This window comes from Moschus berezovskii, chromosome 13 (assembly GCF_049115385.1).
Source record: "Moschus berezovskii isolate FMDL1 chromosome 13, NW_MosBer_1.0, whole genome shotgun sequence".
NCBI classification, from domain to species: domain Eukaryota; kingdom Metazoa; phylum Chordata; class Mammalia; order Artiodactyla; family Moschidae; genus Moschus; species Moschus berezovskii.
The window spans coordinates 72,331,730-72,347,141 of NC_142472.1; the positions used below are offsets into that span (position 1 = coordinate 72,331,730).

General features: G+C 43.3%; 1 protein-coding gene across 6 annotated transcripts in view; it reads left to right on the forward strand.

Moving 5' to 3' along the window:
• The first annotated feature begins 704 nt into the window (after window positions 1–704).
• TSC22D1 (TSC22 domain family member 1) overlaps window positions 705–15,412 on the forward strand; it is a 131,618-nt gene continuing 116,910 nt past the window's right edge. For 4 of the 6 annotated variants that reach the window (XR_016038911.1, XR_008685940.2, XR_016038912.1 and 1 more), the window contains exon 1: window positions 705–3,939. Coding sequence is in view for 3 of the 6 variants with exons in the window: in XM_088842767.1 (XP_088698893.1) it covers window positions 1,082–3,939 (2,858 nt within the window). In the remaining 3 variants the exon portion in view is untranslated. The remainder of the gene's footprint in view (window positions 3,940–15,412) is intronic. The other 2 variants (XM_088842768.1, XM_055426048.2) reach the window with 2 other exon arrangements.

Genomic DNA, 15,412 nt, shown 5'->3' on the forward strand with positions numbered 1-15,412 from the left:
CCGTCGCCCGCGGCCCCCTCCCGCCCGGGCCGCGGGAGCAGCGGGGGTGAGCGGACCGACCGGCTGCGGAGGACGAGGACGAAGCGGCTCGCACCGCCGCCGGCGGCCCTCGGCGCACGTCCCGCCGCCCTCCGGGGAGGCTCGGGCGCCGGCCCCTTCCTCCCCGAGGACGTGTGCCGAGCCGAGGCGCCTGCCCGGAGGGAGGAAAATGCTCGGGCTCCATGGCTGCCAGTGATGGAGCGGTCCCTGGGCTCCCGCTGCCACCGCCGCCGCCGCGCCCCGGCCGTGCTCCGCGAGGACCCGGCGTCTCTGCGCGCCCGCCCGCGCCCCGTTGCTGGGCTCACCGTACCGGGCGCCCCGCCGCCCGAGCCTCGCCGCGCCGGCCCCCGCCGCGGCCAGCGTTTCCTCACGGAGCAGCAGCAGCCGCCGCGAGCCCAGGGGGTTTGAAAGGGGCCGCGGGGCCGTGGGGGGAGGAGGCCCGAGCCGGGCCGGCGGGGCCGGGAGCGGAGGTTTGAGCGACACTGACTGAGCTCGGGGCTCGCCGCCGGCAGCCGCGGCGGCGCTGGGGGGCGGCGAGGGGCCGGCGACACTCGCTCGGCGCCGCCTTCGTGCAGGGCGACCGGGAGGCTTTTTGCAGCGGCCGCCGCCGCCGACGGGAGGAGGGGCGGAGGCGGCTCCGGAGTTGTCCGGGGAAGGTGGGCATTTCTTGGCTTTTTCCCACCCCCCTCCCCTCGCCTCCCCGCTCCCCTGCCCACCCTCTCCCTCCCGCCCCGCACCCCACGTGAAGCGGAGTATAAAGGGGGTGTGAGGCCAGAGGGGAAAGTGGATGGCGAAGGACTGAAGGGGTCCCCCACTTCGGGTCCCCGGCCGCCCCGTTCACCCTCGTCCATCCTCCCTTCCCGAAGCTCGCCCTCGAAGGCAGGAACGGCCGGCGCCTGCGGCTGAGGAGGAGGAGGTGGGGGAATCGCGCCGGGCGGAGCGTCAGGTCCCGTTTTCCTCCTCGGCGTCTTGAATACAAAGATTACGGTGCAGAAGGAAATTGCACTCGCCTTCTCCGCCCCCCGCCCCGGTACCCAACACAATGCACCAGCCGCCCGAGTCCACGGCGGCCGCGGCCGCTGCAGACATGAGTGCTAGGAAGATGGCGCACCCGGCAATGTTCCCTCGAAGGGGCAGCGGCGGGGGCAGCGCCTCAGCTCTCGGTGCAGCGGGTCCTGGCGTCGGTAGTAGTGCCCCATCTGCCGAGGATTTTCCGCCTCCGTCGCTGCTCCAGCCGCCGCCTCCTGCAGCATCTTCTCTGTCGGGACCACAGCCTCCGCCTCCACAAAGCCTGAACCTCCTTTCGCAGGCTCAGCTGCAGGCACAGCCTCTTGCGCCAGGCGGAACGCAGATGAAAAAGAAAAGTGGCTTCCAGATAACGAGCGTGACCCCGGCTCAGATCTCCGCTAGCATCAGCTCGAACAACAGCATCGCAGAGGACACGGAGAGCTACGACGACCTGGATGAGTCTCACACGGAAGATCTGTCGTCTTCCGAGATCCTTGATGTGTCGCTTTCCAGGGCTACGGACTTAGGGGAGCCTGAACGCAGCTCCTCCGAAGAGACTCTCAATAACTTCCAGGAAGCCGAGACACCTGGGGCGGTCTCTCCCAACCAGCCCCACCTTCCTCAGCCTCATTTGCCTCACCTTCCACAACAGAACGTTGTGATCAATGGGAGTGCTCATCCACACCCCCTCCATCACCACCATCCCATTCATGGCCACCACCTGCACCACCATCCATCCCATGCCGGTGTGGCCAGTACATCCATCCCTGGAGGGCCGCCCTCAAGCCCAGTGTCCAGAAAACTCTCCGCCGCGGGAAGCTCTGACGGTGTTACGCCAGTTGCACCAACTTCTGCTGTATCATCGAGTGGCTCGCCGGCATCTGTCATGACTAGTATCCGTGCTCCGAGTACTACCAGCAGCCTAGGTATAAATTCTGTTACGGGCACTAATACAATGAATAACGTTAACATCACTGCTGTGGGTAGTTTTAATCCTGCTGTGACCAGCAGCATGCTTGGTAACGCTAATATAAGTGTGAGCAGTATCCCCAGTGCTGCTGGTGTCGGTGTCGGGCCTGCAGTGAGCAGCGGGGTTAATGTGAATATCTTGAGTGGCATGGGCAATGGTACGATTGCTTCCTCCGCGACCTTTAACAGCGCTGCCAGTGCAGCTGCGGGCATGACTGTGGGGTCCGTTTCGAGTCAGCAGCAACAGCCAGCCGTTAACACGTCCAGGTTCAGAGTCGTGAAGTTAGATTCTACTTCTGAGCCTTTCAAGAAAGGTCGATGGACTTGCACTGAGTTCTATGAAAAAGAAAACGCCGCCGTACCCACCACCGAAGGGGTGGTGGTAAATAAGGTGGTGGAAAGTGTAAGACAAAACCCGACCGAAGCGACTTCCGAGAGGGAGAGCACGAGTGGGAGCTCCGTGAGCAGCAGCGTCAGCACACTGAGTCACTACACGGAGAGTGTGGGCAGCGGAGAGATGGGCACCCTGGCGGCCCCGCCGGTGCAGCCGCAGCCGCCCCCGACCCTTCCAGGGGTGGCCCTTCCTCAGATGGACTTCAGTAGTGCCGCTCCACAGGGCATTTCAGCAGTTAGCATCCCTCAGAGTATTTCTCAGTCGCAGATCTCGCAGGTACAGTTACCGTCTCAAGAACTGGGCTATCAGCCGAAGCCAGGTCTTCAACCAGTACCTCTGCAAGCCGGTATCCAGCCGTCACCTGTTGGCGTGGTGGGCGTCACTTCGGCTTTAGGTCAGCAGCCTTCCATCGCCAGCCTGGCTCAACCCCAACTGCCGTATTCCCAGGCGGCCCCCCCAGTGCAAGCTCCCCTGCCAGGCGCGCCACCCCAACAGGTACAGTATGGCCAGCCGGCGCCAGCTGTGGCCCTTCCGATGGCCCCAAGCCACGGTACATCAGTGACTCCGAACCCAGCCTCCGAGTATGTTCAGCCCTCACCGCTTCTCCAAACAGCAGTGTCCTCTGGACAGCCCACTTCTGCAGGGGTGGCTGCGGGAGCCACGGTGATTCCTATGGCTCAGCCACAGAGCATCCAGCTCCCAGTGCAGCCCGCGGCAGTCCAAGCACAACCTGCAGGGGCAGCTGGCCAACCTGTTGGCAAGGCTCACACGGCAGTAGCTGCTGTACCTCCTGGCAGTCAAATCGCAAATATTGGTCAACAGACAAGCCTACCATCGGCACTGCAGCAGCCCTCCACCCAAGTCACACCTTCAGTTATCCAGCAAGGTGCTCCTCCATCTTCACAGATAGTGCCACCTGCTCCAGCTGCGATCCTTCATCAGGGAGTTCAGCCCAGCGCTTCAAGCCTTCCTCAACAACTGGTCGTTGCACCCCAAAGTACCCTGTTACCTGTGCCTCCCCAGCCACAGGGGGTCGAGTCGGTAGCTCCAGGAGTGGTTTCGAAGCAGTTGCCTGCAGTTAGTCCTTTGCCCTCTGCTAGTAGTATTTCTGTTACGAATCAGGTTAGTTCAGCTGGTCCTTCTGGACTGCCTTCTGCCCCGACAAACTTGGTTCCATCACAGAATATAGCACAAGTCCCCGCCACTCAGAATGGTAATTTGGTTCAAAGTGTCAGTCAGCCTCCCTTGCTAGCATCTAATATAAATTTGCCTTTGGCACAACAGCTACCACTCAGTTCTGTTCAATTCTCCGCACAATCATTAGCTCAGGCCATTGGAAGCCAAATCGAAGATGCCAGGCGCCCAGCGGAACCCTCCTTGGTTGGCTTACCTCAGCCCGTCAGTGGTGACAGTGGGGGAGTGTCGGCAGTTTCAGATGGCAGTAGCAGCAGCCTTGCAGCCTCTGCTTCTCTTTTCCCGTTGAAGGTGCTACCGCTGACGACACCCCTGGTGGATGGCGAGGACGAGAGGTAAGCTCATGCCATGTTTCTGCAGGCATTCAACAGATTCAGAGTTCCTCTGTTTAGTCACTGCATATGCACAGGGTTAGTCTAAAAGCATTAGCTACTTTTTTCCTCTTTAGAGGTGAAGGAGCATTTTTCTGGTAAGTTTTCTAGAGCAGGGGTGTGATGGAATGGTTTCAAACTGCTTAGGAAGTGGTCTTAAGTAAAATGTAAACAATACTTGACAGAATAGTTTTTGAACATTAAGAGTAGGTATGGGAGCCCCAAGCAGTTTTGTTATTTACGGATGGTTTTTTAGAATTAATTATGAACAGAAGCTTAATTTTTGCTAACCTAGCTTAATAGTTCTTCTTTTGACTTACTAAAATCGTTATGATCATCTCTTGAGAGCAGGAAGGGGAGGTTGTGGTTCCCACATTTGTTTCTCCTTCACTGGACTGGATGACCCGAAGTTCTACTGTGTTTGCTATTAGTCTGAGAAAGATCATGTTACTGCTTTTCCTAGTCAGATATTATAGGAAAGGTGACCTAAGCTGGGTTATACAGGTTGCTCTCAAATTAATTGACCGACTTTTGTGTACTTATTTAATGGTCGTTTTATCTGAACAGTAAAGAAATGGGAATAGAAAGTGTTTTGTGGAGGAGGAGGGGCATACACTCTTAAAAAAACAGCCCAATTTATCTTTGACAGTAGTATGCAGTATGTTTTTCCTTTTGCATAGTAGATCAAGATGGTAGCTGTTTTAAAGAGTAAAGAAAGAGGATGTCTTGGAGGGTTGAATTTCTAGAGACATGAAACTGACTTTGTTCTCCTGCTAATCTACTCCACTTGTTCTCTTCTCTGACCAGAGAAATACAGAAAGCCTAAAATATATTACTAGACCATTGTTTTCTTAGTAGGAATGGTAATAATATGGTGATCACATTTATTGAATCAAATTGTGTCTTTGAAGCTGGCTAGCTGAAAGAGTTGTGAACTCTCTCATGATACTACACGGCTTTAAATTAAGTCGATTTTTAAAGGACTGTTCTTTTCACAGATTTGCCAGTCTTACTAACCTTGATCAAAGTAATAGTTTTGATCAAGGAGTTTTGACAAAGGCTATTCATTTTCACTGTGTAACTTTGAATAAATGTGAAAGATACTTAAATATTTTAGTAATGGAGATTTTTGTGATTGAACTTTTATTAAGCCAGTTGGAACATTTACATTCTAAATATATATCTGTGGTTTTCACTTTGTAAAACTTGAGCATATGTCAAAAGAATTGCTATTTTAGAAAAACAAAGGCCAAATGTTTCAGTGAGGCTTTCTTTTTTTTTTTTAATTACTTAAAAGATACAAGGTAAAGGCATGGTTGATTGAAATAATTTAAATTCTTGCCTTTGAAGATTCTTATTTTTCTAAGTCATATAGAATCTTGTTATCTAGCCACATGTATTCTGTATCATATATACAAGGCTATACTGTAAAAGAGAGACCTCTTCTCGGAGGTGTCCTTAATAGTTGTATTATAATTATTGCTAAACCTTTAAATTTATCAAATTATGCTAATACACATCTATAATTTTAACTAATTAGCTTACCTCAGATATTCATGTTTTCTAAATCTAATGAGTGTGATCTGAGTAAAACCCCTATAAGAACAGGTAAATTATGTGGATGCTAAATTTAGAGAAGTAAAAGGTGGGTGGATACACAAATGAAAATGAAAACCACATACTTTGAATTCGAACCTGCCATGATTTTTACTAATTACCATTGTGGTCTCCTGGCATGACTTTTTCCTTTTTGTTTTCTCCTCCTGGTGGTAAGGCATGATAGAGCTTTCCATAACATGGTGTTCCAGATGATTAGTCAGATGTTGCTACTTGCAACTCGGTTTTTAACTGTAGAACTAGAGTCCCAGTTTAAGATATTAGAACAAAATCAATTTTTCCATATAGCAACTGAGATGAGGACTAATTAGGGGCAAATTATGTAGAAAGGTTTGAAATTAAAGGGGCAAAACGGATACTGAGAAATATTAAATATTGGTGTACAGTAACTTGAGTTGACTGTACCTGTTTTGAATTAACCACATATTTGAGCTTTTGTTAACATCCTTTAAATTCTGTAATATCAAAATGACCCCTAAAATAGCTGTAAAGGTCAGATCTGGTAAATTTGTATATTATTTTCTTGGCGTTTTACTGCAGATTTTCACTGTAGTTTGGAAAGAAATTGTTACGTGATAATGATTTAAAATTGTTTTTACTTTTTTCTTCCCATGTGAGTTTCTGTGCTGTTTGTGTCTTCTGGGCTTCACCTGTGGATCTCATGGGAGAAAAGGAGTACATTGTAATGTCAGTATTAGGCCTTAGAAAGCACATTAGCAATAAAACTTTTAGGTGGTAGGATAAATGAAGATTGGCTGTTCTTTAGTCACCTCTTGAAATAATATTGCCACACGGTAAATTTTAAAATGTTGCCAACAAACACATGTGTCTATAAAGATTAGAAACATGGATCAGGCCTTAAGATTATGTATGGTCTTTTAAAAAAAAAATCATTCTCATTGAAAAGGTCTTAATGTCTTATGTTGGGCTTCCCTGGTGGCTCAGATGGTAAAGAATCTGCCTGCAGTGCAGGAGTCCTGAGTTTGATCCCTAGGTTGGGAAGATCCCCTGGAGAAGTGAATGGCTACCCACTCCCATATTCTTGCCTAGAGAATTCCATGGACAGAGGAGCCTGGTGGGCTACAATCCATGGGGTTGCAAAGAGTTGGACACGACTGGGTGGCTAACAAACAAAACACATAATGTCTTAGGTTAGCCTTTAATGTGAACTTACTGTTACAGCACAGGGAAGATGCAGGTATTTCACACTAATGTTTTCAGTGTTTTGTGATTGTTAATACAGCCTCTAATGTGAAATTGGTCAAACTTCCATTCATCCTTCAAGACTCAGCTCAGATGTTCCCTCTGTAGCATTCTCTTCAAGAAGTGTTGTTTTCCTTAGCCCTTTTTAGTGTTCCTCTATTCAAGGCACTGTGCAAGTGCAATTAAAATTACGTTTACCCATTTTCCCCACAAGACCGTAAATTCTTCAAGGGCAAGAGCTAAGTGTTTTTTGGAAGAATTAATGAGCAGACCTTTCTCTGCCTTTTGTGTGATTTAAAACTTGTATTATCTCTCATGTTAAGCATAGCTGTTGGAGATGCAGGATCATATAATTTAATGCAACAAAATGAAAAGGAATGAAAATACTTTGTGTACCTCTTTTACCTTTTCATACCTTGAGGTAAATTGTTATTTATCTTCTAAATACAGTACTTGTATATAAAGTAGTTCCACAAACATTTATTAATGAGGAATTCGAGTTTTCTTATCAAATAGGAGTAATACTGATTTTTGCCAACTTCTTAGGATGCATTAGATAAAATACTTCCACTGTGAAATACTAAATTATAATAAGTATATTTTAGTATATTTAGTGTATTTTAGTATAAATTATAATACTAAATTATAAGATCTAATTTTTATTCATGTTGTACCTGCCCAGTTTAAATAGAATACGTGCTTATCAAAACAAACAAAAGCTTCCTGCCTTCTTTACTTCCCTGGAAGCAGTCACTTTCACCTCTTGCAGATGATGATTATGATATTTATCTTCTAGTCTCCAAATAACTGCCTGTATTACTACTTGACGTGCAATGCAGCCAGGTGGCTAGGAGCGTGGACTGCTTAGGTTTGAGCCACCCTCTGTTGTTCACCAGCTACCTAACCTCTCTGTGTCTCAGTTTGCCCACTTTAAAATGTGGGGAGAATAGTTTCTACCGCATAGGATTTTGTAAGAATGAAACAGATTTGGAAAGTCCTTTGAAATGTCTCTAACTCATATGCTCTATATTACTGTTCAGTTGTTAAGTCGTGTCCAAGTCTCTGCAACTCCATGGACTATAGCATGTCAGGCTTCCCTGTCCTTCACTGTCTCCCAGAGTTTGCTCCAATTAAGGTCCATTGAGTCAGTGATGCTGTGTAACCATCTCATCCTCTGCTGCCCTCTTTTCCTTTTGTCTTCGATTTTTCCCAGCGTCAGGGTCTTTTCCAATGAATTGGCTCTTTGCATCAGGTGGCCAGAATCTTGGAGCTTCAGCATTAGTCCTTCAAATGAATATTCAAAGTTGATTTCCTTTAGGTTTGCTTTGTATAAGTATGTGTTAGATAAAAATACTCCTTGCTTTTGCTTTTGTCTTTAGTAACTTCCTGGATAGAAAATGAAGATTAACTTTGTCATGATCTACTCAGCTGGTCCTCCTTCCTCCTGGTCCCCCTTCATCGTAATAGTTATGATTGCATCACTGTTGATTATTCAGTTTTTTGTAAAATATAGCTTTTCCTAGCCTGTCTAATGTTCTGCACTTGACTTCCTCCTCCTATCCCAGCCATCTAGTGTGTATGGGATACTTGTATATATATTTCTGTATATTGTTTAACATACACAAATGTCAGTAGTGGGTTCCCTTACCCCAAGTTTTCATCCATCATCATCTGTTTCCTCCAGGTTGCCTTTCTGCCCATTTTTGTGGGTTTTGGGCTTAACCTTTTGTGATAGAGCCTCTCCTCAGATGTCTGGCAATTCTTGATCTTCTGGGTGTACTTAAATGTAGGAGACGAAAGAGCTGATAAGCAGTTCTCAATGTGACTTGTTGACTGTTAGCTTTTCCATAGGCTGATCTGGCTGGAATTCATTGTCTCTACGCCTCCCTGCTGCTTTAGTTTTCTCTGTAGTAATCACTGACTCAGCATTTCATCAAATGTCCCTGGAGATGTTCAGACATAACAGGTATTGTTACCATTTTTATCTTTCTGAGGAAGTGTCTCATTTTTCTCTGATCTTCATTCCGGACTAATTGCCTTTTAGACTTACTAATATTGTGGGGTTATATGGTTGGATCTCCATTTTCCAGTGACCCCATGTCATATTTTTTCTTGGCTTGCTCGATATTTTAAAATGGCTTTATATTACCCTTATACAATTAGGTAGAGGATATTGGATTGGAAATTGTATTATTTTATAATTTTGCTCCATAGCCTTCTAGCTTCTGTACTGCTTTTGAGAAGTTTAAAGCCATTCTGATATTTTACAGATTTTACATGTGACCTGTGTGTGTTTTGTTTTTCCTTTTTACCCCCGTCCTCTTGTTTATTCTCTTTTCTTCCCTTCTCTCACTTTTTAAATCTCTGAAAGCTTTTAAGAGTGTATCTGTTTTTAGTGTTCTGAAATTTAACAGTGAGGGTTCCTTATGTGGATTTCTTTTCATTCAGGGTGCTGAATACTTGGTGTGCCCTTTCAGTCTGGAAACACCTTTTAGTTTTGCGACTTTTTCTTGAATGAGGTTGTTGATTATTTCTTTCTGATTTCTCTTTTATTTCTCAGATTCCTTTTATTGGGATAATAGACCTTCTTGAACAATCTTCTAATTTTCTCATATTTTCTTTCCTATTTTCCATCTTTTTCTTTTTGCTCTACTGCTGTTGAATTTTCATCTATTATCATATATTTAATTTCCAAGAGCTTTTGTCTGTGGTCCTTTTGAATAGTATCTATCCTGTTCTAGTAGCAATCATACTTTCTCTTAGCTGAGTATAAAAGTGTTAGTTTTTTTTTATTCATTAAGGTTTCTTCTCCATGTGTGATCTGTGTTCTCCATTTTTACACTCTTAGTTTTTGTTTGGTCTTTATCTTTTATGCTACAGCCTTTCCTTAGATGGTGGTTGTGTGTGAGAGTAGGGGAGTAAACTGCTGATTTGAAATTCTGAGAGGTTTTGTTAGCTTCACTCTGTGGTAACCTGTCCGGGCATCCCCGTATGTGTTTCTTCACTCACTCAGCTTGTTTTCGGTATGCTCTCCTGCGTATTGCTGTGCCTCGTTTTTTCAGTCCCAGGATCTTGTGTTTTATATTCACTAGACAATATATTTTCAGGTTTTTGTTGGGGTTGGGGAGGGGTGGTTGGTATCTGTGGGGCTGGTTGCTTCTTAAACAGACTTTTAAACAATCTTTCTTATTTTAGCACTCTCTCCCCCACATCCCACTTCAGATGTATGTGGTACTGCCAATTCCCGAGTCTTTTGGGGATTTTACAGTTTAAATTGGGTTTGTTCTTGGCTTTCCCCACTGTTTGCTAAAGATTTGATTTCCTAGTGTTTGCTAAGTCATTTGTCACTCAACCATCTGCTTTCCAGCTTCCAAATCGTTGTTGCTATTGTCTTTTCACCCAATCTCTCAATTTTTGTGGGCTCATGGCTTTTTAGATCTTAAAAATTCCTTTTCTGTCATTTTTGTGAGGTTTTTAGGAAAGGAGTGTAGAATAAATGTGTTTAACTACACGTCTGTTTCACTTGTAGAGTGCTGTGCTATTAAACATGAAGAAGGATGCTAAGTTTAATGATTCATGCTCCAAGATTTGATCAGTAATTAGTACATAAATTTTGAGTGGAATTGCTTGGCTTATATTCAGCAGAAATAAGAATGGCATATAACTTGGTATTTCAGTTCACAGAAGTGATTTAAAATGTTACGATTAGATTCAGTTAATACTAATCGCATTTAATCACTAAACAACCTTGTGAATTAAGCTTTTTCTAATTTACTGGTACATAAACAGAAGCTTATCTGGTTTATTAGAGAAACCGAGTGAGTTGTGTAAGGTTACACACATAACAGTAAAGCAGAGTAAGGATTTTTTTTTTTCTCTCTCTTTTTTTTTTATTGGAGGCTAATTATTTTACAATATTATATTGGTTGGTTTTGCCATACATTGACATGAATCCGCCCCTGGTGTACATGAGTTCCCCTTCCTGAACCCCTCCCCCCTCCCTTTATCCTCCCTCTGGGTCATCCCCGCACACCAGCCCTGAGCATCCTATAACATGCATCGACCCTGAACTGGCGATTCGTTTCACATATGACAACATACATGTTTCAGTGCCATTCTCCCAAATCATCCCACCCTCACCCTCTCCCACAGAGTCCCAAAGACTGTTCTATATATCTGTGTCTCTTTTGCTGTCTCGTATACAGGGTTATCATTTGCATCTTTCTAAATTCCATATATATGCGTTAGTATACTGTATTGGTGTTTTTCTTTCTGACTTACTTCACTCTGTATAATAGGCTCCAGTTTCATCCACCTCATTAGAACTGATTCAAATGCATTCTTTTTAATGGCTGAGTAATACTCCACTGTGTAAATGTACCACAGCTTTCTTATCCATTCGTCTGCAGATGGACATCTAGGTTGCTTCCATGTCCTGGCTATTATAAACAGTGCTGCAATGAACATTGGAGTACACGTGTCTCTTTCAATTCTGGTTTCCTCGGTGTGTATGCCCAGGAGTGCGATTGCTGGATCAAGAGTAAGGATTAAAAGTCGTTTTTCTGATTCAGAACCTGGCGCTGTTTCTACTGCTCATGAAGCCAGCATGAGGCAAGCCCCTGAGGAATATTAGAGTGGCTGAAAACCTGAGAGAAGGCAGGCTTCACTGATTTGTGTCTTAGTATAAATCATGGGATTTCCCTGGAACACATCAGCATTTCCCTATGACCCTTTGATGAGGAAAAAAGTGGGCAGAGTCATAAGAGTGATGTACCTGGAAAATACAGTAGACAGACAAATATTAGGTGAATTCGTTTTAACATTTTTTGGGGAAAGTTGTTTGAAAATTATCTTTTCAGGAAAACCATTTTAATTTTCTAATCTAAATTCTGTCTTTGTAACATTGGCTTCAGTATTGCAAAGCAAATAGGTTTTATTTTTTGTTTAGAAACTTCAATTTAAAAATATGAAACTGCAGAGCATGCCCTGTTCTAGTACGGCATTATCTGAACCATAGTGGTTGATTTTTGCTGTGTCACTGTGTCTTTAGGGTTGACTATGTCATGGTAAAACTATGCTCTAGTGGCTTATTAAAAGAAATGACATGAGGGGAAAAATGATAAAGGATGTTTATGTTATTTTAAAAGAATGATCTGTCTGTATTGAATTTTGGATTCCAGGTTGACATTTTTCTTAGGCTCGCATATATTCAAAGGGCCTACTCTCCCCAACCCTTCACTTCTTCCTTACCTATCAGCTAGACCTGAAAATCTTACTGGACCTTTCAGCCTCATTAGGTCTAGTTGAGCTTTGTTATCCTTCCTTGAAGCACCCCCTCTCTTTTACTTTCAGTTCAGCTCTTCTGTCAGACTCACTGTTGGAGTTCTTTGGATTTGTGTCCTCTTCCCATCTCCTCCCTTTTCCCTTGGTAGTTGGCTGTTCTGTGGCTTCAGATATGATCTGTATGCTCTCAACTTCTGAATGCATATCCCTAGACCACACTTCTCTTCTTAGCGCTAGACTGGTGTGGTCCTTTGCCTTAATGTTATCTCTACTTGCGTTCTCACAGCCTCTCAGTCTCAATAGATCATAACCTTAACCTCCTCATTACTTGACCTCTCAAATTTCTTTATTAATTTTAATAAACTAAAAGGAATTTTAATAAATCCCTCATTTTAATAAATGTTATTTCTCATTCTAATTCTTCACTTTAGGAGCCTGAGTCATTACTTGATAGTTTCCTTTTCCTCACCCTCTGCATTCTGACCATTACTTTCTAAATATATCTTGAATTTATCTTTTCTTTCGCTATCTCTGTTGCCACAACTCTAGCCTAAGATAACATACTCAACTCTTAAAAGTACTGCAGTTGCTTCTTCACCAACTTTCTGTATACATTCTTGCCTTTCTCTGATTTTATGTCTTGTAGTCAGAATGACATTCTTAAAATGGAAATCTGTTTCAGTTACTCACTTGTCCCAAATCCCTAAAGGCTTTCCATTTCTTTTAAGGTGATTCCATTTTGCTTTTGCTCCCTTCTGGCTTCATATGCTACTTCCCCTCACTTTTTGAGTCCCATCTGCCTCCTTTCAGATCCTCAGGTTGTCATCCTTTCGTGCTCTCTCCTCCAGGCTTTGGCTTGGGCTGTTCTTTTAGCCGGAACGTGTTCTCTGTCATCTTTCCTCCTTTCCTCCCTGAAGCCTCACCATCACCTTAAGAGGCCTTCTCTGACACACCAGTCTAAACTTAGATTCTTTGTTAACACTGTTTAAGATCACCTTGTTATTTTATAGTGCTTAGTACAGCTTGTAATTAGTGTGTGTGATTATCTGTTTGATTTTAAGCTTCACAAACAGGTTTTTGGTTTGCTACTATGTATACAAAGTGTATGTCGGTGTCTGAGAGTAGGTACTCAGTAAAAATCTACTTAATAAGTGAAGAAAAAAAATTTAATGTTGGCATAAGGACAACTTCTTTTTAAAAATACTATTATGACATATTTGAAAGGTAAATAAGTTCTTGATACATCATGTGATAACACTGTTTTCTCCTTTAGTAAGTTGATTGAGAGAGACTTGATTGAGAATTGATTGATTACTTTTTGCTGTGTTTATGAGCAAAAAAGCAATGCTTACTTGCTGCTTTTAACAAGCATCTCTGTTTATTTTTGCACATACGTTTTGTTTCTGTATGTTTATGATGAGTTCTCCAACTTAAACGCATTTATTTCTAAATTGTGTCAATATTTTTCTTTATCTCCTTTTGATTGGTTCAGCTCTTCAGCATGAATGATTCTCAAATATCTAAGTATTACCTTGAAAGTTCTTTGCAGTTTCAGCTGTTTAAAATATAAACATTTAACTGGCAAAATGCCACTTGTTTGTATTAAGAGTTTCCTTTGTTAGTATAGTAAGCTTAGTTAATTACTTGTTTACAGTTCCTAACCACTCTGTTTTGCTTATGGTCACTGTAGTTACTTGTTACTAAACTAGTAAGTTATGGTTTCTGTTAAGGGCAAAGAACCATGAAAAAGATGTGGCAGTGATTAGAATTAGCAATAAATTTAATTGATTATATATGGATATTAAATGGGAGTAAAAAAGTATTAAGAGAGGCCTTTTAAGGTTGGGGTTATTAAAAACAGAAGGGAAAATACAGAATCTTTTGTAGTTCAGTGGTCATCAGAGGCTAGTTCTGAGAGTCTTTAAAGGTTTTCATATCCTTTTGTGGACATACCAGTGTTAAACCTGGCTGCGTGGCTTAAAACTGTATTTGTGTTGACAGGGGAGAAGATTCATCATGGCTTGATTTTATTAAGGATTAGATCGTGGTGAATGGTATTGCCTTTTCTCATCCATGGAGCCATAGAGTAAAGAGTGCTCTGAGCTTCCTGGGGATAAGACAGATGAGATAGCATCTTATTTTTCCAAGCAGCCCAGATTATTTTTATAATACTGATTGACTACCTAGGTGAGGAGCTCCTGGTACTCAGTATTCTTCTGAGGAATTGTAGCTGGATGGATTGATTATAAAATTGCTCACTGTTGATGAGACTTTATTCTCTCTCAGCTCTCCTAGTTACCTAATTTCTTTGGTTATTAAGGTGTATATCTCCATGTTAACAAGCCGCATATTGACTAGTCAAACAACATATAGATGTACAGTTGAAATAATATCTAGCATTACGTTTTTGCTATCATGGGTATGATATATTTCTAGTGGTGGTAGTAATAAAACCTTACTCTTGTATTATTTCTGTGGGGCAAGGGTTTAATAAAACCATTTGAGATAGTTTATGTGCTCTTGAGTCATAGTAGTCTTAAAGTTTTCACAGAGGAAGACACTGAATCTTGGGTTCATTTATTCCTTCAGTAAGTAATAAAATACTGAGTTCCCACCATGTATCATATATGCTGTTTTTAGCTTGTTCATGGACAGATTGCAACAATTTAATAATAGTAGTAGTAGTAATAGTCATAGTAGGAGTATGCAAAAATTATAGTACTTGTTTTATGCAAATTCTAAGCACTTTCTATGTTATCAACTTGTGGGTGACAACCTTTGTTACCCACATTTTGCAGATAAGGAAATTGAGGGATAGAATGATTAAATAATTTATTCAAGGTCACCTGGCTAGTGAGTGGGAGCTGGGACATAGCGCCAGTCAGACTGAGTCTGGAGTTGGTGCTCTTAATAACTTCTGTGCCCCGCCGTCCCTGGAGCATATGATCAAAACCATGGTGTTCTGGTGGTGGTTTCCTCAGTTAGCTTACATGCAGTGGAAGGCACTGAGAACTGTAGGTACTGCTTACTTCCTCAGAGCCGCAGGTACTCCTTTTGATCTTGGAAGTTCGGGTGGGGCTGCTACTCCTGTGCTTGTGCTCTAGAATGTGAGCACCTTGAGAGCAAAGACATTACCCATCTGTTTTTACCTCTGTATTTCTGCTGCTGTACAATAGAACCTGGCTCATCATGTGTTCTGAAATATTTGTTGAATACGTGAGTGCAGACATGTGGCAGAAACACACCCCCACAATTGTCCAGGAAAGCCATATAATTACTGCCAAATACTTCCCTATCCTGTTACCATGATTGCATAGCTGTTTTGATAGACAGG